At 34.6% G+C, this 25,050-nt stretch overlaps 1 protein-coding gene across 1 annotated transcript in view; it reads right to left on the reverse strand.

The window, feature by feature from the left end:
- Positions 1-25,050, reverse strand: part of TTBK2 (tau tubulin kinase 2) — a 107,961-nt gene that overhangs the window by 59,437 nt on the left and 23,474 nt on the right. The window contains exons 2-6 of the mRNA XM_068398631.1: positions 23,229-23,387; positions 17,786-17,933; positions 12,018-12,091; positions 10,820-10,960; positions 8,590-8,694 (exon numbers count right to left, since the gene is read on the reverse strand). Of these exons, the coding sequence (XP_068254732.1) occupies positions 8,590-8,694; positions 10,820-10,960; positions 12,018-12,091; positions 17,786-17,933; positions 23,229-23,297 (537 nt within the window). The 5' untranslated portion in view covers positions 23,298-23,387. The remainder of the gene's footprint in view (positions 1-8,589; positions 8,695-10,819; positions 10,961-12,017; positions 12,092-17,785; positions 17,934-23,228; positions 23,388-25,050) is intronic.

Below are 25,050 nucleotides of genomic sequence, written 5' to 3' on the forward strand. Positions count from 1 at the left end.
CACTCAGAACAACAGCATAGTTGCAGAAAAATTTGTTCGTGTGCCATTTGTTTATATATGTTTTTCACAGTTTAGAACAGACTATACTAGAGATTGATATTTTACTTTTTAGATACTACCTTTGGGTGTTCAGAACAATTTCATTCTAATGAAATAGTACTAGTTCTTCAATGCACATGAATCCATGTACAGAAAAAAAACACAGATCAAAACTACCCACTGTAAATAGTGAACTATATATTAACAGAGTGAATACACTTCCAAAGACCTTATCTGCAGGAGTTATACTTTTTCCTATTACTCTTAAAGTGAATATACAATATATAGATAGAGTAAGTGGCAGAACAGAAACATTTCATCTGCACTCTAAGGCACATAATGCTAGTACTACCTACATCTAAAATATGACATTTGCATTTGCATTCAAGATCTTGCCTGAAATGTTTTAAGTTTTTTCATGATGTATTTAAGTCAGGCTTCAAGTTCTTTAGCCAGTAAAACAAGGTTAAGTAAATTGAACAGAAAATATAAAATAACATTACATAAGCTCTCATTTTTAAACAAGTGTGAATTATTCTACACTCTTCCAAGCAACACTATGATAGACGTTTGTCATTACTTGCTTTCTTACATCCTTCACAATCCTACAAGCTGCAACAAATGTTCGTTTCTGACTTTTAAGTTCTAACCAGGTAATAGTGTCAGATCATACAACTTAATTAACTGCAGACCCTCACTACTCTCTTCAACATGTTCATACATTTTACAAATATCTTATTATTGAGATACAAGGGACATATCCCTCTCTCCTTGAAGTTAGATCCTCACAAACATAGTCATTCAGACAGCTGCAAGACAGGACAACTTTGTTAAAATGAATAAATTTCAAAATTAGCAGTTAAAAATACTTTATTTTACAGTAATTCTTCTGAGAGAGAACTATTTGTAGCATGAAAAAGTCTGCAAAGCATTTTTTTTGCTTTATATTTTTATGTTAATCTGTCTTCCTTTCAGTTTTACTGAAGCAGACCACTGCAGTAAAATGATACTATAGTAAGAAAACTGCAATTACAACTATTTCCTTTTAATGCTAATACCTGAAAGAAGTGGGAAACTGTCTCTGCTGACTGAATAACCCAAGAGAATCTAAAAACCCTGGGTCCTTAAGATGAGCAATAAAGCTATTTCCTTTTGCCAGTATGTTCAGACACTGGGGCAGACTAATAAAGCTTGAACACAAACATTTTCATTACATAAAATCATCCCTCAAAATACTCCTTCCCATAATTTCCTGAAATGAACTCTTATGCCTCTTTATAAAGAGGGGTGATAATTTCCTATAAGGAAAATGCTGAATTTAAAGTTACAGTCCAAATAATGATTAAGAAATACCAGAAAAGATTAGTCCTTCTCTAACAGTTGCTGTATTATATTTATAATCTGTTCTATCCCTTTTTACCAACTTTACAACAGATTACTACCTACACAGTCAATGTGTAAAAATAAGACTTAGAAACTCTGCATTCACTTTGTAGGGAAGTGAATAAAGACAGCTACAACTAAAATATTTGGGAAATACACTGCAGATATATTATTTCATTGTTTTCTGAAAAAGAGTTCTGATATTGTTGGAGGAGGAAATTACATAGTTCTGCAGAGAGAATTAGAGGAAAAAGGCTATTTCAGCTGCAATGTGGGAAAAGAAACTTATATAAAAAAGAAAAAAGGCGATGACAGAAGTATTGCTCTTTAACTCCATGCCATCCTTTGTATTGAAAGCTTGGGTCAGATGGAATGGATGACCCAAACATATCATTGGCTAGGTCCCTGAGTTAATAAACGAGGAAAACCTAATTGGTAATTAAGAAGAGAAACAGATACTTCACATGAATCATTTGTGTCCTTCAGATATGTAGAAATCAGTGCATCCTGTCACAGTAGTTCATATGAAAACTGCTGCTTACTGACCTCAAAAGCTTAAGCTTTGTGACTGTCCTGCACTTTTCTTGAAAAGGGGGGTTTGACAGATACAAAAATGTGGGAATAAAGACGACATTAATACCTACAGAAGCAATTTCTTAGATTCCATCATATTCTTGGTGGATAAACTACAATATATCTCCTTCAAGTCTTATGTTTTTACTTTCAAAATCAGTCATACTGTCATCTGGCTGCTGCAAACCAAATGAAGGTCATTTTAGATAATCAAATCCAAGGGCGAAAAATCATGCTATTGCAAATCCCATTGGGGAAAAATCAATGAAATGGGCTAAAACCTGCTTGCTCCTCAATTCTGTAAACAGACAGACCACAACTGACACTCCAAAATGCAATAAAAAATACAGTAACCACTACAAGTGTTGAACAACTGAATTGCTCACTTGGGACTCCTCTTCCTGTTCTTTAAATATTACTTTCTGAGAAGCTCTTTATATTAAACCTTCATTGCTCAAAACAGTACTTAGATAGGAGCAGCTACAGCTGAATGGCCTCCCCTGTAGCATGGTTTTAATGGTGCTAAATCACCATGGATTTTGACATTAAGATGGGTAGTACAAAGATGAACGACATCTCTGAAAATGGCACTGAGATGTCTTAGGATCTGACAAGTGTGACAGTAAAACTCTGGGGGGATCCTTTAATACAGGAGTATAGCTTGAACCCTTCATGGAATTAGTTGGGATGATCTTCAAGAAAGGCTTTCTCATTCTAAGCTCTCTGCCTTGACGATTCTTTCAGGTAAGAAGTCTAAGGAGACACCATAAATTCTCAGGAAGAAAGTAAACTGACAGTAAAAAACTCTCCTTCTAAACCTGTCTATAAAAAACTACTAACAGTCAAAGTGAAAATGCAACATTGAAACTACTTTTTTCAGTAATTCAAAATAAGAAGCCAGCAATATGTGCACAGCACATGCATAAATAAGACTTCCTATCATTCATATATGGTTTCTTGTATTAGAAGATAATCTTTTCCATATGCAGTATTATCTCCATCTTTGTGTAGTTCTAAACAGACTGGCACTAAATTCTCCTTTTTGCTGTTAAGCACGCCTTCCATTTAAACCTTAAATAATAATTACAGTCATAACAGACTGTATTTGAAGGCTTAAGTGTCAAACAAAGATTATTTTCAACTCCTACAGAAAATAATGATATTTTTCCAGTTTCATTTCCAAACAGAGATTTAAAAGAAAACAGTGAGGTTTTGGGTGGTTACACAAATCTCTTTTCCAAAGTAAGGAACAGTCTGAAATAAAAAATGAAGTTCCTTTCTTTAAAAATGCAGAAGTAGGTAATGGAGGTCACCGTCTTTACTGTTGCTTATCTTTACTGTGAATGAAAGATAATAGGCTGTGCAGGCAGAGATCCTTAAGAGCCTTTAAAATGAAAATAAGTAGCTTGTTTGATGCACTTTGGAAGGGTAAGTTAATCAAACCAAATCACATAAATTGTGTCTGTAGTAGCACCCTGAATTTTGGTGTTTGTCAAGGTAGAAACCTCGTATTCATCAAACCAGAAAAAGGATACTGTAAGAATCAGGTCAGGGGAGAGCCTACACAGAGCCTACACAAGAACTTCAGGTTCGTGAATGAGAAAAAAAAATAATAATACATACATACACATATGAATGTATGTATATTATATAGAAAACACTGTCAGGATATATACGCAGACTGGACGTAAAGATATACCAAGTCAAAACTGCCAGTAAGCCTCACTGACAGGAAGACGGTATCACACGCAGTGATTAGGAACGGAAGTAGCGCTGAGTGGCTGGCACCGAAGAAAGGAGACTAAGAGCATATTGAGTTTGAGTTCATCATAAGATATTCACAAAGATACTACAGACAGATGACAGTTTTAGTTTGAACAGAAGGAAACAGTATTGGAACAGGGACATCATGAACGAGAATCATGTGCCCAGAGATAAAACAACGTGTTTATGAATGAGGCTATCTGAAGATAAAGGGGAAAAGGAGGGAACATAAAACTAGAGAAGGATATGCTGAAGAAAGAAGACTTGAAATTAAACCGTGAAAGAAGCTGAAGCCAGAGGAAAGTCAGATAAAAGAAGACTGTCACCAAAGATAAAGAGGCAGAAACTATGTGGATGCAGTTTAAGACTTGTATTAATGGAAAATGGAGAAAACTGAGAAAAGGAGAGAAAGCTGACAGGAATCACAGAAGACAAAAGCTAGTAATGTTGAGAAGAAAAACCAGCACAGGAAAGGATGATGTCAACAGATGGTACATTGTTATCACATGGGCATGGGAGAAGCTATAGATTAGTTCTGATAGCATAGTTACATAAATCTTAAAATTCTAGATGATACCATCTCTCAGTAAAGACAAGCTAAACAATTTCTTTCAATTGTAGACTAATCTACCTATGCAATTTTCTTTGCAAGCTCGATTATATTATGATCCCTAGATAACTTAATTAATACATATTCTTAACAAATAAAATCATTTCAACTTACTAATATATGAGCCACTATTAATTTCAAGGCAGACTGAACCAGAGTAGCTGTATTTGTTGTGAACTTTGTAATAAACACTACTTATGGTAAACAACAGCAGAAGAAACAAAACAGTGAGATAAACCTTATTTTATTTCACAGTAAATCATAAATTAAAATACATTCTTATTCTAGTTAATGTGCCAAATGTCTCATTTTAAAATTTCTCTCTAGCAATAAACAACAATCAAATGAGAATTCAAGAAATCAGTGCTCCCATAAAGGAGAAAAAGACAGATTACACTCAAGTTGAATGGAAATAAGCAGTACTTAAACACACTTTGTTTGCCTACAGGGCACGAAAATCCTGGGAGCAATTTTTGCTGTAATAACATCTATTTACTCTAGAGAATAATTTAATTCATCATGGAAGATAGAGCTGCTTTTAACTTAGTTCTGCAGCCATTTCAGGCAAGTAGAAAAGCATGGCAGCAAGATGAGAAAACAGAATACAGTGAACACAACTTGATCCAATGCTACTGTAAGATTTGCCCAAGAAGTATGATAAGTCATTAAAACCCTGCCATTAAGTTAATATGATGCGTGGGAGGCTTAGTTCCATAGGCTATGATTTGGAGTATTATAGACAGGTAAGTGCACATGAAGGAACTAATGTTCAGAATGGGTCTATACACCATAGAAAAGATGAGGGAGAACCAAGTCCATGCTAGGGAAGTCAACAATGTGTGTCAACAATGCATTTTCTGTAATGAAAACAGGTATGTTTGGTAACTACTGTAATAACAATGTGAAACAAAAAAAGTAATTACTACAGATACTACCAAAAATATTTAAATTCTCCAATCTGAATGAACCTTCATTTCTACATTAAAGCATAAACATTTTCTATTGGAATATTGCTGGAACTTCATCAAAATTTCTCCAGACTCATTAGAACTGCTGCCTATTTGTGAACTTCACTGCCAACATATCATACATGGCACCTGTAGTAAAATCTATACTTAAACATTGGCCACTATTTCCCATATAAGATCCTGCATTCAGTCACTTGAAACTTTCCGCGTATTACCAATTTCAGCTGAAATTCTTCATGTTAGATGACTGGTTTTGTAGCCGCTTGCTTTTAATTCAGCAAATCATTTCAAACTGTTCTCGAATGCAGCTGAAACAAATGTTTGTTTTGTTTATTAACCCCCACAGTAATTTGTAGGAAGTCTATATCCCCAGTGTGCCTTGGAATGAAGACAGACAAGAAGGGATTTGAGAGTGTACCATAATGATGTCAAGGAATATTCTACTAGCCATCCGAAACTGATTATGCCTGAGCTTTTGAAAAACTAAATTTCACACAAACTCAATACAGCCTTGTTTGAATCAGGCATCTAAATTCTTCAAATGTTCTATCTGTCATGAGGCATAACTCAATCCAGAGCTGCAACAGCCTGAATTTCTTTTCTCTCACTCCTTCAGAATGCTTTCAGGTTTCACTGTGGTGCAGACAAGAAAAACCTGAGAGCAAAGAAAATTTCACTTAGTTGCATTGTACTATTCCAGTGGGCACCAAAACTGCAAGGAGAAGAGAAATTAGTCTAACTGGAAGCGAAGCAGTATGAGGAGGTGGATGTAGAAAGGAAACCAGACAGGAGAGACAAAAAAAGATTCAGACTAGCATAAGCACAGGCTTAACAGAAATGCAGAAGGGTCCGAATGGATGGTTGAACACATCAGTAGCCACGAGCACATACTTCAGTCAAGTACTGGAATAAAACCATGGATTCCCAAGTTTTATAATTCCTCTTTTTATAACAGATCTGAAACAAGAACACCTTATCACACTGAAGTCGTATGAAACTGCTGCATTCCTCTGTCTTGGTACAACGTACTGGAATTAACTAAGAGTTTAATGTTGGGCAGCTTAATGGTTTGATAATTTTCTCATTTCCTCTTTGCTTCTTGACCCAATTTCACAAAATAAACCAGTCTTCCTCACCATAAGGACCTCTTTTCAACTCTTTGTTTGAACTTCAGTCAAGTGAATATTACCTATATCAACAAGATTGATATTATAAAACTGATGATAATTTATTCTTGTAATTGCCTTTCAGTTTCAACCCTCTTACCAGTCTAAGTTGCATTTTGTCAAAGTAGTACACTACACCTTTCTTCTCTACCAGCCTTGAAGCTAACTCGATTTTTTTTATCTCCACCTGTTGGAATATATATGCTAGCCAGTGGTGCTGGCCAATGATTTCTGGAGGGAAATACAGTCCTGTCATAAACTTTTCTGCTTTCAACAGTGTCCATATAAGCCTCTTCTGTCTTTTTGAGTTGAACACTTTTATGGCCACCAGGAATTCCTTAATGCCGGGGGAAATACAAAGCTGCCATAGGACTAAAACCTGATACTGTAATTTCCAAAACTTCTCTTCCGATTCTTTTAGAACACAAATTCAAGGACTCAGGGATGATATGTAAAATCTCAATGGGACTGGATTCTTTCTGTGGAAGTCAGGTATATAGAAAATTAGGTTTATCATAAAAATCTAATAATCAGCCTTAACTAAGGAACAGGTTCTTACCAAGAGAGTACTATGTTTTTTGGAGAACATGCTTTTACATTGTTCCAGGTTATTTGCAGTATCTGCTGAAGAAATCTAATGAAGTTTAGAAGAAGGATAGCCTTAAGGAGAAGCACATAGCACATTTAATGAAAATATTAATAAATTTTATTAGTAAGCAAGGCCAACAGTATTGTTGTTATCTATACAAGAGCCATTTCTGACTATTAAGTACAAATATGATTACTGTCTTTTTTTTTCCCCTCACTGCCGCTCTACTAATATGGATTACACTGTCAGAAAATTCTAGACAGACGAAACTGAAGAATTACTTCAGTTACATTGTAGGGCACTGCAATGAAAAACAAAAGGCAAGAGCTGAGGTGTTACAAAATAAAGAATAGCAGAAATATTAAATTTTCTGTTGTTATCACCTATTTTTTCTGAAAATACTACCATTGATGTGTGTATATATATATATAGAAATTACAGAATCTCGGGAATTGTTTTCTCTTCGAAATTACAGGTCAGTTAAAAAAACTTTATAGGCAGCCAAACATACAGAACATGACAAGAACACTGAGAAATAAAAAAAAATTTTAAAACTACTTAAAATGTTTAGCTCACCTTTCCAACAGCAGCAGCCACTCTGTTGGTCTCCCCTGCTCTTTGCTTTCATTGCAGTGTCCAGCATTATGGCTGAAGAAATAGAGTACAGCAGAACCCCGCTAATTTACCTTACTAATTCACATACCTCATAATTTGCACAAAAAAATTTGCCACTTTCCAACTTCTTAGGCAAAATAAAATTGAAAATCCTGTAGAGATGGCTTCTGCCATTCAAATCACATCATGTTAATAAATACGCTACACAATATTGACTAGTACATTATTCACTATTACCATCAACATGTAAACGAAACTAGCTTGGCACTGACTTGCTCATTTTCAAACTTTGAAATGAACAAAAGGACTGCCCACCAGTGAACCAGGGAGGCTCTACTGTACTTAAAATTGTAATGTCCTCATTGATACACTTTTATCTACAATTTTCTTCAGACTGTATAGCATGGGAACACAGCAACTACACTTGACTATGTCCTGTTATATATAATAATTAGTGACCTATCACTGTTTTAATTATTCAGACTTTCAGAAGATTATATATTCAGTTTAGTGTCTGACTTTTTTCTCCCACATAGTTTTTTTTTAATGCAATATATAATACCAAGTGAAATTCAGCTCTGGTGTATTACTCTAACGTTTAATGAAAACCTATTTGTTGTTTGATTTTCCAAACCAAAAGACAGATTATCCAAAATCATAGACTACGCCTCTGCCTCAAGCCAAAAATCAGACACATGATTCATTCCTGACTGCCAATCTTTTAATGTAATCAATAAATCACATGGCATTTCTGATCTGGGATGATGTTTGTCAAGTTTAGATCAGTTACCAGTTCAATGCAACTCCCATATTTCACCAGAAAAAAAGACAGCATATTACCGCATTCAATTAATCAAACTGACAACTGTGAAAAAATCTTACTGGTCTGACATCCCCACATGAGTTGGTAAATTGCCGTGCCAAGCCAAAATCCAGCATATAACACTTCCTACAGGTGCTAGGAAAACGTCCCATTGCGAAGTTAGACTAGGAAGAAAAACAAATACAGATATATATAAATACACACGTTTCACTATATGTACGTATTAATGCAGTAACATAATCATAGAAAATCCACATTCTACTTCTCTATCCTTCCTTCCGTATTTTCAGTTCTACTAAACTCCCATTAAACTTGAAGAAAACATTGTTAAGAAAATCAGACACCCAGCTTAGCACATCTGAACAGCAGCCTACGTGGTCCAAAAAGATTGTCATCTTACGTCGTCACTTAGAATATATTAATTTTTAGCAAGAATTTTCCAGTCATGTCACCCACTCACATATTTTGATTTGGTCATTTGAAAAAACTAACAACCTAGGGGCTAAATTCATCTAAACAAATGCACTAATATCATATATGCAGAATACAGATTAAGAATACAGATTAAGGGGTGCAAACTGCCTTTTCCTTTTCATGGGAGGGGGAAGAGTCAGGTTAAAAAAAAATAAATAAAAACACAACAACAAACCCCCAAAACAACCAAACAGTAAGAGCTGGAAAGACAGTGAGGACTTAGGGAGGTAATTCATTCTGAAAAGCTTCACTAAATTTTCTTATTTGCCTCTATGGATTAACATTCCATGTTAGCACGTTTAAAAAAATTCTTCAGTGCTGCTAGTTTATGATGTTTGGACGTGTCGGCTGAATTCGTTCAAGTCTCTCCCCACCAAATCCCCTTAAAATGGATCATGTGATATAAAAAAAGATAAAGCTAAAAACAAGTTCTGTGAAACGGAACGGAAACTACCCATCTGAGCAAGCTGGAAGCTTAACACAATTAACTCTAGAAAAACTACTTTTCTTTTTCCATTAAGTGAAACACCAGTACTGTTCTAAATAAATCTGAAACAGCTGCTTCAATGTCAAAGGTTGAGGGTAAAAACCAATTGAAACCATGAATTGAAATGAGTGTAATAACATTATGTTTAACTGGAACAGCATTGCCTAATTCATCACAAGGCAAATAACCAACCAAGGATTTCAAGATTTCAGCTCAGCACAAAGCTTGCTTTTAGTACAATCTATCTAGAAGATACATAATAAAAGACAAAATGGACTTGTATTTTCAAGCCAGGAAAACTGCATGCTAGATAACAAGATGTCCCCAATCCATTCTGCCAGCCATAAAGGAATACATTTTCCCATTCAAAACCTGAATTGTTTTCACCATTAAAATCTTGCTTTCCAGCTAACTCCTTCGCACCTATTTCACCTGACATTTACTGCGTCTGTGTCCTTTCCCTATTAAATGAAGTTTTGGGCGTGGGTCAGGGATGATACTAGTTTTATAATAAGTTGCAAGGAAGAAGTGATGAAAATGAAAATTCCCTAATGCACAGAAGCTTATCAGAGGTTTTATGTAAACATCATTCAGCTGACAGGAAATTTAGCTATATATGCCAGATATAACCTCCCATATTTGTATCCATTAGAAAACACAAGATTTGCTTTTTTTCTCTCATTTACAATTTCTGAAGGTTCAGAGTTCTAATGATATTTTTTAATGTAGAGCAATGTTAAAAATGCAATTTCAGGAATAAATTCAAAGAAAAACAGAAAAAAATAATAAGAACAAAAGTGTGATGCATCACATTTTGACAACACTCATTTTATTAGAATCTCACAATAAAACAATTGAATAGTCTTCTCTTACAGTCTGTCTTTTCTTTCCTTGTTTGTTATAAATATATTAAATACAAAAAAAATGCTATTGAAGAGCTTATAAATACACCCTATAGTTAGTATCAATTCTCTTAGATTTATTATGTGAAGATATCAATTGCCATTAGCCAAACTCATTATATCATATCTCATGGCAAATACTCTTGACTGAATCATGCTACAGATAAGAGTTGGAAGTCTTAACCACAGAAAATTGCAAGGAGGCCTAAGTAACTGGAGACGATGATGACAAAGACCACAGTTATTGTTGTTGCAATCCAGCATTAATTAATAGAAAAATTCTGCCCTATCTGATGAATAAACATACAATTTTCTGTCCCTTCTCATTTTTTCACTTTAACATCTGGTATAGAACCTATTCGTATTTTTGCAGCCATCTAATGACCACATATTACTTGCCTGTTTTGATTTAATGGGCAGACTTACCGGTTTTATGTCCCTGTGCAGGAATCCCACAGAATGAATACTTTCAATAGATTCCAAAATCTGCTTCCCAAGCCGCAGAGTGGTACTAATGGTGAATGTGCCTCGAGACTGGCTCCGACGCAGGTCTGCCAAGTTCCGACCCTGATCAAATTAAAAAGACATTTTCATAAAAAAAACCTAATACCAAGATTCACAAATAGCATAAAGTCCTCCTACTTCTTCTTTAGTTGTTCATGGTTAACAACAAAATATTCTCATTACCTATTTTCCTATTCAAGGATAACACATCTCACCTAAATGTAATGAGTATATGTCCCCGAGTATCTCCAACATTAAATTTAGAATCTACTTTTGAAAATACGGATCTTTAGTACCTTTCTACTCCTAAATAATATGCACCAAACTAATCTCTACTAGAAGACTAGTACATACACTATTAGTTCATGTTGTATCTCTGTCACACCTGAAAAAAGGCCGCTGAGAAAATGCTCACAAAGACTTCATTACACTCACCTCTTTAAGGAAAAGTACGTAATTTATTTAATTATAGAGCATACCTTAAATGATTTAACCAAACAGTTTAAAAATATACAATGCAGGAAATGCCCCCCCATGACATCACAGAACTTATGTTCTTGTTATTTTGGTCTGTCAAAATAACAGATGACCTACAGTATGAACGAAAGTACACTTCTTTTTCCAGTATTTATATTCACCAAGATGATGAAGGACAATAATCCCATAACTTTAAGTGCTAATCACCCATTTTATCTCTTTTCACAGGAACAAGTCTTTCAGTAAAGTGAATTAAGTGTTCTCTTTCACTTGCAAAGGGTATTTTTTCACTTTCATCAAAAAAGCCAACAAAATGCGCAGACTAAAATATTTTAGAATATCTCCAAGTGAAGACTTCAAAGGAATGTGACTTATCTCAGAAGACACCACAGTTCACTCTTTCAATAGTCACATCTTTCTGAGGATGCAAACTTTCTCCTTTCTGAGAGAATTATGGAAAGGATATCAAAGGATAAAGATACAAGGATATGCTCGATTTAGGTTTGCTCACTACTATGTGTTCATGATCTTTGGGTTTTTTTTTAATTTGTCATCCTCTAAAATTTTACTGGTATTTTCACATATGCTTGGCTAATAAACCAAAACATACAAGCAAACTTTGAGCTCTGTTTGATACACTGACCTGCAACTGCATGACCACATAGTTAAATCTGTCATTCCTTCCACATCCAATGAATCTACAGACATGATCTTTTCCTGAGAGAAAAAGAAGTGAATTAGGCAATAAAAATAAAATTCTGTGGTTTAGTCCTTTAAATACTTTGCAAATTACTGGAAGATATAGTTATATTTCTTTAGAAATTTTTAATAAACTAAGCCCCCCACAGTCCAATAGCTGTAAAACCAATGTCAGTTCTAACTCCAATCAAACAAAAGTTTTCTCCCATAAAATATGCAGCCCTACCACAGCTATCACTCTTCCACAGGAAAACATGCATGGCGACATGCCTAAATGTCCAGAATTTGAGGCTTTTTGGATTAGGAAAAGGTTGTTTCCTTGCAAAGCTTATAGCTTGTTATAGACAATATTCCTAGCCACCATCCCTCTTTTTCTATAAGCTGCTGCTGCCACAATGAAAGAAAACAGTAGTAGTTACTTGCAGATCATGTTTTGGATTAAAAAATTGTAGAAAATGTAATTCAACCAATTCAATTTATGAATATATTTTTCTAGAATATGATCTTTGCTGTTTAGCTACAAAAGACAAATTCAGCTCAGGTACACTGGAACAGAGATAAAAGAATTGTAGTAGTTAAAAAAACCCCTGTTTGGTTTAAGCCAATTTTTTTTAAAGCCTCCTCCTGTCCTAGGAGCAAACTGTGGAGGAGAAGAGGGCTGGTCAAAAACAATCCCCTTACTATTGTAAAGTTGTAAGTCAAAGCATAAGATTCTCCAGGTAAACAGAGAAATATGCAAGCCAAAGACTGCAGTAGGAGGGAAAGAGAAGGGGAATGCAACCTCATTGTCATTTCAGTATCTGTGTTCATTAACTTGGAGAGAAGCTGGGACCCCTTATGACCCCACTCTACAACAGAACGGGGAACTCTGGGTTTAAGTCTCTCAGGCTATTTACCTTCCTTTCTGACACCATGGAAGCTACAGCCAGGAGAAAGCTGATGGTCACAAGTGGCTGCTAAAGCTGTGTAAAATAGCTATGTCACCTAAGGTTTCTCTCATTAATTTCTTTATCCTAAGATTACCAGAATGTCATAAATAGAAAAAAAAAGAAGTGATAGGAGAAGAGCAATTTAAAAATTCAAAAAAACATTACTGCTTTCAAAACACTATTACTGCTAGCTACAGATCTGGGGGGACTTTTTGTTACTGCTGCACTCATAGCTCCATTAAAACCCTAAAACTTGGCCCTACAGCTTCTGAATATTCTCACTTCACTTGACAGAAGAGTGGTTGCCTGTTTATTGCTTCCTCAGGAAGCTCCCTGTGACATACCATTAAAACAGATTTAAACAAATTTAAACAAGAAAATGGTAGAGGATTCATCAAAATAATTTATTTTAAAAGAATTATTTTAACAGAAATCTCTACAACTTCTGCAAATACTTTAAGTGATAAGCTGTAATTACTACTGCTTTTCCTCCACTTTTTCTTTCCACCCATTTGTTTAAGTAAGACAGGCAATATTACAGGCAGTATAATTTTATGAAGAAAAAGGATTTGCAGCAAATTTGTCAAGATGAAATTTTGTATATTCATTGCTGCAGTTTCCAGTTAATGAATTCTCATTTCAAATATTTATGATTCATTTTACAGCTGCTCTGGCTATGCTGAAGGAACATCTTCAGAGAAACATATATTAGTCACATTTCATCTGACAAATTCAGTAAATGTCCAAAACTCGGTTTGGTCAGAGAAACCCCATTTTAACAGGAGCAACTCCAGTTGTGCGGTAAATTCTCTGGAGACTAACTTTTATAAAAATCTGAGGAAACAGGAAAGGACAGAAGTAGGGCCTGTCCACCTGATTCAAATAGCACGATCCTCTGCCACTCCAGTGTGGCTATATGCACCTACTACACCTTTGCAGATACCTTCAGTTCCTTTTCCCTCAGCAAGAAAACAGTATTTTCTCACTCCTGTGAGCCACATGGCTGGGGAGTAGGGGGAGAAGATGGTAATAGGCTGCAGTGAACAACTATGCCCTTGAAAAGCTTCCTAGGGAGGGTTCAAAGCCTACATGCCCTTCCCCAGGCTGCAGTGTATCACTACAGCTATCTTTTCAGCCTACACCAGACGCAACCCATCACTAAATTATGCTAGAGAGCTGTAAATGAGTAAGAGAGAAATCCGTACAGTTGTGTGAGACGGAAACCAACTGAGTGAGTCTCACTCTCACTGAGCGAGATGTGATAAATCTATCTTCTCCTATCTGACTGTGGGAACAGATGGCCTAACAACATGATTAAACAAAACAACCATCTGTTGCTGCAGATTTATTTAAAAAAACAAAACCAAACCAAACCAAACCAAAAATTAAAGAGTTAAACAGTATTCTGACAACAATAATTAGGAGACAGCATCATTGGCAGGGGAAAAAAAAAAAAATTCAAAGATGCAATTGATGACTAAGCTGTAATTAATGGCCATATCAGTGAACATACTCCTCCTTCATAATCAAGAGAGAAGTCATACAACTACTCACATATTTAAGCATGTTTCACTAGATCAGGGTCTTAAAAGACCTTCTTTGAATTTTTTATTATTCACTGTACTGCATACCTACAATGTTATGACTCATTTCACCCCCGCAACGAATGACCACAGTTTTAATTTTCAAAATTTCTGAACACAAAAATAATAAAAAAATCGTACATCCCTGCACTTCTGCCAACAGCTATTCTCACTTCAGTTTCACAGTTTCTGTGAAATAACATTCTAATCCAGAAACACTTGAAAGCATGTTTATAACCTTGAGAATGTGCCTAGTGCTAGTAAAGACTGGAAGAGCTGTTTTGCTGGATTGAGACATATTATACCTGTTTATTTAGTTCTTTCCTAAAAGTCTGTTTCTTCATAATTTTCCCAGAAATTGTACATGATAATATTTTTTTAAACAAATTAGATCCATACATCAAGAGAACTCTTAATGACACTGTCTCTCATCACATACTATTCATAGATCAAACTTTCCAAATATTTGCAAGAAAAAGGATGTTCATCACAATTACTTTCCTTCCTCTGATTTATGTCCACGGTAACTAGAACACCTTGAAAGTAAGAGAACATAAGCCCTTTGAGAAAAGGATAGTAATTATATACATACATATATATATACACACATACATGCCAAAAAGGGACAGAAGAACAAGATAAAAGTTAGTCTCAGAGGATGTATGCTATTAGAAGGTTGTTACAAAAATATTCTAAAAGAACTGTTTACAATTTCATCTGCTCTGAATCTGCAGGAAAAAACACTTGTTAAAAATAAGAAAAATTTCTACATGAAATTTTATGAAGCATTTCATAAAAAATATTCTTCAATAAGCAATGATGACATTGTTTTCTACTCTCCATTTTTGTCCTTTTTTCTTGATTTTCTCTCTGATTCAAATTTTTAGTTCTTGCATACTAAAAACTTGAAAAGGTAGAAAAATTAATGGAAATGGCTCCTAGAAGCCAAGATTTTAAGTAAAACATAAAATGGTCTCTACCATAATCTCATTTAATAAAAATCCTTTAAGTATGGATAAAAATATACACATGTAAAAATAAAGTTACGTATCTGTGTAAAGTGTAAATTTCAGTATATGCAAAAGGTTCACCCTTGACCCATATCTACTGTAGTCACTTTCCTGATCATGTACTATGTTCCCTATCTAAAACCAGAGCAGTTACACTGTAATGTGGAACTTGCACAGCAATGACTAAAGGTCACCTCTGGTGTGACTATCATGGAATCATCAACTGGTTTTTCTTAAACTGCGCAAGAAAAGAGTAAGAGATAAAGGAACAACATTTAGATTGCTTTCTCATAAGGAAGGTTCTCAAAAGAGCTCCTTCTAAAAATCTCATACAAAATCAGGGTTTCAGTTATATAAAAACTTCTATTTATTGTTTTCTCAGAGAAATAATATTGAGAAAATAAATAACTGAAAGATCTTTATTTGGATTATTTGCCTCAGTGGATCTGCTGTTCAGGTGTTTCATTATTCTGTTCTTTTCATCTAGACAGCATTTCCCAGGATTCAGTAGAATCAGAGACTTCTGCAGGAAGACTTGGGTTGTTAAAGGAATTATACTCCTAAAGGAAGACTGATAAGAAAATTATAGCTTCTGTAAGGCCCTATGGCAATTATTCATAAATCAATCTTTTATTATTTCAGCAAACGTTTTTAGTTTTCAAATATGTATCAAAAGGTAAAAAAGGTTTTACTAAGAAAAAAGAGTTTTTGTAATATCTTAACTCAAACTTCACTATACTTAAATTCACAGTAGAAAGTTATAAGGCGCTCCAGTTATGAAGTCATATATAAGGCTATGTTTTTACAAACACATTGGCATTGTAGTGCTACCAAATTCCAGTGTTTTATTTCAGTTATTACTATTTTCCTTATTACTTTAGCTGCTTCACCTATACCATTTTAAAGACTCTGGTTTTTGTTAAAAACACAATCAAGTTCATGTGTGCAGAAAAAAAGCCATGAAAAATTAATTCTGAGCATTTAACCCAGGAGTTAGAGAGTATTTGTTTCTTCACAACTCACTATCTCTAAAATAATTTCTTTCAAGAACCCTGACAAATGGTTTCTAAATTTACAATTGTAATAGTGAAATCTACTATTCATCTCTGGACTAGAAACTCTAAAATTCAAAGAAAGCTAATATGCAGTCCCTGAATCCCCTGGCTCGACTATATAATACTAGATGCTTTTGTGAAATTCTTTAAAAAGACATAAACATAGGAACAGTTTGTTAACACTATAACATGTGACATGCTTGCCCCCTTAAATCTATAGAGGCTGTCAATTTCTGCTGCAATGTGACCTTTAGAGTGGATTAGGCAGCGCCATATGTCACACAGATTTTGTTTTATTCAAACTAAGAGTTTGGAAAAATTGGGCTGCTGACAGGGATGGATATATTAGCCAAAATCCTCCAGATTCAAAACAATTTTTTTTTAAACAAGAGAGTCACCCTTTAAACTTCCTTTTTATAATCTTATGTTGTGAAAAGCAATGAAGAGAAGCCATTGCATATTTCTCTGTATTAATAGCTTCAGACATTGAAGTATTTAAAGGTACATCGAAAGTGACTGTTCAAAGCTATGATTCCAAATGGTCAAGGGCCTGAACCCTAAAAGTATTTCAGGACTCTACAGGCCAATAATTTTTATTCTACAAGGTACAGTATTTTAAAGTTGGTTTTTTGTTTGTTTGTGTGGCGTTTTTTGAAATATGTTTCCCATTTCAACATTAGAATTACTCTTGGCAATACTTGCAAAGGCAAAGAAATACAAATATTCTTATCCTGGATGCTATGTGAAGGACCCGCAAATATTCGTTGCTAGATAGTACAGAAAAAAAGAGACTATCTTAGAATGGGAAATAAAAAACTAACAACAAAAACTAGAGCAAAAAACGTAAGGAGAAGATACGGATCCAGAATAAACTACAGCTGAGCATAGGTTTTGCATCAATTTTATTTTTTTGTTTTTCTTTTTATTTTCACGTCATCCTGTTTCAAAGAAAAGGTTCATGGTAGCAAAACTTTCAGGGGCTGAAAGAGCTTCTATACCACTTTTAATAACCATTCAGCAATAACCTGCAGAATATGGGGAATATTTACTCAAACTATGACTAAATAGAGGTTATAATGATTTTTAAATAAGATACAGACATTCTACTTCTGGCATATCCAGGGTACAGCCCTACCTTGCAATTTCTTCAACACAGCTACTTCCATTTTCAGCACTTGCTTTGGCTGTTGAGCTGATTCGACCTTCAGTGCAACATTTTCCCGAGTAAGCAAGTCCAGTGCATCGTAAATTTCTCCAAATCCTCCGCCTCCTATTTTCCTCAACTATATTGGGAAACAAAGAAGGAACAAAATCAGATTTAAAAGAGGGGAGAAGAAAAAGGAAACAAAACATCAATACTTCTTTGTACTATGTGCCATACTGCAGACGCTGTCATGTTAGTAATAGATTTTGAAATAACATAATCATATCCTTCAGTACGTAAAAGAGCTACTGAATAATCTACAAAGGTATGGTTAACCACAGTTTGGAAGAGAGTCCAAGGGAAACAAGTTAATACACTTGATCTCCATCTGCACTATATTTCTTATATTTAATACAACAGAAGAGTGCACTAGCATTCCCAGCATGAATCGGACCAAAGTCAGCATGCTGAATAAAGTCTTTCCTCAAATAGTCACACACTACCCAGAGACCTTCAAATACAAATGCACAGTGACATTTTTAAAATATGCCATCTTTTTCTTTTTTTCAGAAATATGCACACTGAATACTAATGGTATAAAAGTTCTTGGACTTCCTGAAAAAAGACAGCATTTTCTATTATATACAGTGACTTACACATAACAGCTAAATCATAAATGATAAGAAATGGCTAAGATGATCTTTGAATATATATTTTTAAATGTTACTCACATTTACTTATGGTTCACCAATACCATTCTTATTAACAGACATACTAAAGAAACTTGCACCACTGAAAGTTTCATCTGTGTTACGAAGAGGTAAAAAGAATGCTCCTGGCGTATTAATTAGTTTGCACTACATTCAGAGCAAATATTAACAGTTGTTTTTTCACTCTGCTTTAAATGCTCACAGGGAACATAGACGTGTCCGGTTTTCACTATCAAAAATGTCAATGTTCTTTCACGTAATGCTTTCATATGGTGATCTCCCTGTAGCTACCATTCTAAAGCTGATAAAAGAGAAAAGGAGACAAAAAGAACTTACCCTAAGAAACACACAATATTGTATTTTTACTATATTTTACCTTGAAAGAACTGACATGGTTTTCTAAATGTCATTTGATAACATATAGTTGCTAAGGTTATATGACTACTCTGTATTAAATGTCATCTAAACATTCCGGGGATCTAGAGATCAGCTATATGCTGACCTGTCTTCAGATTCTGAAAATAAATCTGTCTCCTTATCCAGGCAACCAGCCCTCTGACTGAGAAGGAAAAACAATTTTTAAAATAGCCTAGGTCCCCAAGAATAAGGAAGAAGGTAACAGATAAAATACTCATATTGTTTACTTGCATTTTTCAAGTCATACCACATGAAATTTTTATTCTCTATGATTACAACAATACTCAGTATTTCATCATGCACTTTCTGTCCTCAAGATCTTTTACCGTTGCAAGCAACTGCTATTTCAATATTCTTAAGATGAGGAAAATATGGTCCAAGATACACAGCATTATCTACATTACTCACCTCTGGCCAATTCATTGTCAGTTTTAAAAAGGCGCATAGGATAGCACACCACATTTTCACACCTACAGAACTAACCCACCTAAATATCTGCATCGACTGCAACACCTGTTGCCTGCAAATTCACATGTTCATTTCTTTCTAACAAGCACACTAGCTGTTAGCAAATGCAATCTCCTCTCCATCGCAGGCTGTATGCTTTCTCCGAAGCAGCATAACATGCATACTACCAACACAGGCTTAAGCCTGTCACTCTTTAACCTACACATTTCAAGAATTTAACAAGTTCAAGTACAGAGTATCATAATAATGAATAATAAGTTTGTATCTTCGGCCATGACTTGTTTAAGGTACTACTCAGGTAAGAATCTGGGGTTAACTCTGAAGCAATGGTAAACCGTGAGAAATAGAAACCTTTCAAGTCTGATGAAATACTCAGTATAACTTGGTTACATTCAGATGTATTTAATACACGCAGAGTGTTAGTCCTTACAGAAAGGAGAGAGATCTGTCATCTAAGTATTGGGGAAAATAGCAAGTTTTAACAGGATTATATATATGCATATATAATTTTTTTTAAAAAAAGTATATGTGTATCTATGTATATCTCTTGAAGATGTAGCTTCGTGACTAATTTGGCCATTTTAAGTCTGCACTTTTCTGTTCCACCTCTTGGTCTGGTAATGCCATTATCTTGCCTGAGCTCTGAGCTACTAGCAGGGCTCCAACAGTTAAACACAGACATTGATCTGACTGTAGTTTTCAGCATAAGCACAAAGATTTTCAGCATAGTACAAGCACAACGGAGACAGTAAGAATGCATGGTGAAAAAGGTGAGGGGGGAAAAGGAAAGAGGTGACACAGTCATCCTCAACCCTATACAAACATATAGCAGTTTATCATATAGCTTAATTTCCAGCTTTGAAAAATGGCCAGACTGAGAAAGACTGCCTCTGAAAGGTTTTTTTTTTTATGCTTGTATGCTTAAAAAAAATTTTAAAAACAAATTAAAAAAAAGAAAACAAAACAAAAACAAACACACCACCACACTAATAAAATAAACAGATCAATTTCTACCCTCAGATAAAGTACACCAGAAGCAGTCAGCAATTCCAGGCACAAATGAACCTCTCTTTGATTGTAGAAAAAATATTTTCCACGGCCTTTGCCAAACACTGGGTCACGCACCACATTCAGCAATGAGCCCACCTTTTCCTTGGTCTTCTTTTTGCTGCCGATGTCCCTGTAGGAGCCTTTCTTGTTGCTTTTTACATCCCTCGCAAGTGTCAACTGCCAGCTGAGCTCTGGCTTCCTATTTATTCATTCCAACACACAGAGGCAAAGTCTCCATATTAATCTTGGGCAGCCCATCCCTGTTCCCACTTTCTGTTCACATGCATTTTGCTTTTGAGTTCAAACCAATCATACTGACCTCCTGCCACATCTGCTCAACATCTTTTACCTTTAACGAGGACCATGTTGCCCTCATTTACACCTGCACCATATTCTCCCATTTTGTATATTAGTTTCAAGCTTCTCTTCTTTGCATTCAGCATCTCACACCCCAGACTCATTCTCTCCCTTCTCTCTTCCACTCCTCTCTCTTTGTATGCTTCAAGTCTAAAGTATACAATTTCCAGCATATTTCATCTTGGTACTTTTCGCTTACACTGCATATTGAATGCCATTCTTAAGCCTACCTAAAAACAATTATCATTACAATCAAGTTTCTCCAAGTCAGGATTGTAATAAATGTTTCAAAGGCAAAAAAGAGGAACAAGGAAAGGCATCAACAGAGGATAAAAGCAAATGCTAGTAGATACAGAGACCAGTAGAAAGGGAGGGTGTCACTGAGGAAAAAATATTTTATAATGTCTTTTCTGTGCTTACTTTTCAAAATAGAATCACCCTAAAGAACATTTAGGTTAAAATTAAATTTAATTGAGTGTCGTTTTTAAAAATGTTCGTGTCCACAAATTCCAGGTATGTTTTCACAATTACAAAGACCAAGGTCCTGAAAGAGCAAAAATTCTGAAAGCTGCATTTCAGCTGCAAATCTTTACATAACTTCCAGAATGTGTACTTTTTTTTTTTTCCTTAAACTGGTTACAACAAAATTGTCTTATGCAATCATACTACAGAGATGCCATTCTTCAATGGGGGAAAAAAAGAAGGATATCGGGAGAGTTCCACAAGGAACAATTAGAGGTACTACTGATAATTAGGGACAGTACTCATTGTCACCAAAACTTGAAAGTCCACTGGATTTTCATCTTTCTACATAAGGAATTTTTAAGTACTCTACTGCTTCAAGAACACTAGCAAAAAACTACAATACTTCATAACTTAAAAGAACAGCATTAATTATGTTTGTACATACGCATCAAGCACTAAGGAATTTCTAAAATTTGCATGCTATTTTCTTCCACTGGCAGACTGTCCTATGAAATCCTGAATTCAGAAAGAAGTGTATTGCCTTAGATGCCATCAAGAAATCCTTAATGTTTGCTTCAGAAATTAAGAAATTGAAAGAGTTATCCATAGGCAATATTTGGTACTCATCTAGCTGTAATACTTCATTTGGAAAACATACAGTTAAAATGTATAATCACATGAGATGAACAACAGCCTACTCTCAACATTTTCCAAAAGACACTGATCTGATCATCATTCTTCATTACATAGGAAAGAAAAGAAACCGGAAGAAAACAGGACTACTGTTGCACATATCAGACAACTGAGTAGCTTTGTGGATAGTGATATATTAGTATACTGTTATCTATTTATAATGCTATTTTATTCTATTTGATCTGATTCAAGACTATGCTCACAGTTTTTACTTCATTGCAATACTGATATGCAATATAAGAAGGTATTTTACACTTACACTCCAAAAATAGCCATTTAGGTTCTACTTACACAAAAGGAAATACAAAGGTTTCCTACACAAAGCTAGTATCAGCTTCCCACATTTTTAAATGAAGGATAGGGCACAAGATAGTTGAGATTATTTTCTATGCATGAATTTGAAATGAATGATGAATCTGTACCTTCTATGTTCACTTTCAGAGTTTTTAATAAAATATTGAAATATGGGAGTAATATAAAGCAAAGATGGTGCAAAAAATAGTGATTCAGAATCCCTTCACAGCCTACTAAACACAGAAAGATACCCAAAATGGTGTATTATGAAGTGCTTTTTTTCCTTTTTTTTTCTCCTTTTTTTTTAAAAATGTCAAAAAAAATCCACAAGCAAAATAATTCTAAAGTGATCAGAAGAATGGAGAAGGAACTATGAGAATTCAACCTGTTTTTCCCAGCAAAAATAGTTTCAAATGGATACTATTTCCCTCTAGATCTAAATCAAGGATATGAACACCAAAAGGGAACAGAGCTATTTATGGTAAAGCCAATACTGGCACACAATCAAATGGATATAAATCAGCCAGGAATATATCTATGCTACAAAATATAACAAACAAAAATCATTTCTAATTGGAAGAGCAGCAAGGTCCTGAAAGACCTTCCTATAAGAAGTAACAAATCCCACAATCTGACTAGTTTCAAGAGAGTGCCTAACTGATTTCCAAAACAGATTGACATAATCACTGGCTGGTTGGATTCCATATACTAACAGGACTCTTCCAGTTGTGCTCTGAACAGGCACTAAGTCAGGATTTAAAATCTTTCCTAGGTCCTTACCAGAAAAAAAAAACCACCTTAAATCTGTATAACTTCTTTAGGATAAGAGAAACAAGTGGTTTTGAAGTCCTTTTACCATTTAACATAAGTATTAAGCAAAATACATCTCACAAGAATTTTGAAAGTTTTCGAAGCACAAACTACTTCTTTTAAAAAACATATTTTAAAGAATAGTAAGAATTGCAGGAAGGCATACTCACCACCTTCCATCTTTCTTTGACCAAGATTCCCACACTGAGGATGTCAGGCTGCTCCCCTCCTCCGCTCATTGCAACCCCCTGACACGATGGAGCTGCTATGCAAAGTCTCTGCCAGCAGAAACCATCCAGATCCCTGGAGCGGCTTCCATTTAACAGTGACTGCAGAAACAGAGCAGAACAAGGGATCTCAATGATTAATCAAATAACATGAAATACAGAAAAAGTTGTGTTTCTCACCTAGCACCTTAATTAGTTTTTGTATCCCATAGTGACTTATGTTGGAATTCTAGCCAAACAACTTCCAGTACAGAAAAAAATTCAAGTGTATTCTTCCTCATCTTTCTAACCTGCTCTCTCTCAAATCTCCAAGCCCAATCTCAAAATAGTACTAATGAATATAAACATTTTCAGAGTTACATTCTGCAGGCAGTTCCAAATCGCTGGAAATCATAATTACATTTAAATTTAATTTTAATAACAACTTCAAAAATCTAATTAATAATTTAGTAAATAATTGGTTAATAATTAATAGTAATATATAATAATAAGCTTAAAGTAATATGAATCAAAAAATTACAAAATTAAAACCAGATACTTAAATTGGAATTGTAATTTAATTTATTGCACTGCATACAGACTATTCCACATTTTACAATGTGTTTCACATAGCTAGGATTACTTATGATTAAATACATCTAAAGTACAATTTTGTTGGTTTATGTTAGGGTACATGTAGCTAAAGGGAAAAAAAAACTTGTCTTGAGTAATTCTATCAGTTTAATGTTTTAATTTTCTGGCTTTAGGCAGTCATCTCTAAATCAAATTTCATACAGCAATATAAAAATTTGTCTTTTGGAGATTAATCCATCCATAATGGCTCCCATCAGCAACGACTACAACCAATTAGAAGCTCATTTCAATTGTTTGAAGCTTTTCTAGAATTGTGCTTATTTGTTACATTGGTATAATTATATAAGTGTAACTCTTTGTACAAACTCTCTTATCCAATGATAAGACTCTTAAAAAGTGTGCTTGCTTTGGGTTTATTTCTATCGCTTCCAAAACAGCATAAACTAAAAGTGAAAAAAATCTTTTCTCCCTGAATCAACACACAAATGGTATGCAAAATTGGTACAACTGTTCTGACTGAAATTAACAGTATGCCCTTCCATGTGGATAAATGCCAAGTTTAATACTGGGCTAAATTATGCTTTTTAAAAAACAACCTCCTGCTTAAGTGACTGGCTTTTAAGATAGATGTTTGTTTGACATGACAGTAACTATGGGGTTTTTTTCATGTTCTTTCATATTTATTTTTCGTATTTCATTTATGCCTTTCTTGCTTCAAATGTGAATTCTGGCATTTAAACCAACTCCAAACAAAACAGACCCCTCTGGAGAAAAATTAATATGGATTAGTTGAAGATCTAAATTTATACCAAATTAGAGTGGATTACATCGCTGTAAAAGTGTGTTCATTCAGAATATGTAGCCTGAATTGGTTTAATTCAAACAAATGAAGGGAAAACAAATTAAGATTGTATATTCTGAGTAACAGCATCCACCCTGCAACTTAATCAAGTTGAACTAAACCAATTTAAATTCTACCACTGCTGGTAAATTCTCCCCTGGAGATAAGGTCAAAATTCTAAAGAGAACTATAGTCATTTATGTGAACACCCTTAACATTACTAACCATTGACCATAATTACTGGCCTTTCTAACAGAATTATCGTAACACAGTCAGGAACTAAGTAAGTCAAAGAGAAAAATGTTATGGCACTAAAGAAGGGAAAAAAGATTTATTTCCAAAATTACATGC

This window comes from Nyctibius grandis, chromosome 4, assembly GCF_013368605.1.
Source record: "Nyctibius grandis isolate bNycGra1 chromosome 4, bNycGra1.pri, whole genome shotgun sequence".
Classification (NCBI taxonomy): Eukaryota; Metazoa; Chordata; class Aves; order Nyctibiiformes; family Nyctibiidae; genus Nyctibius; species Nyctibius grandis.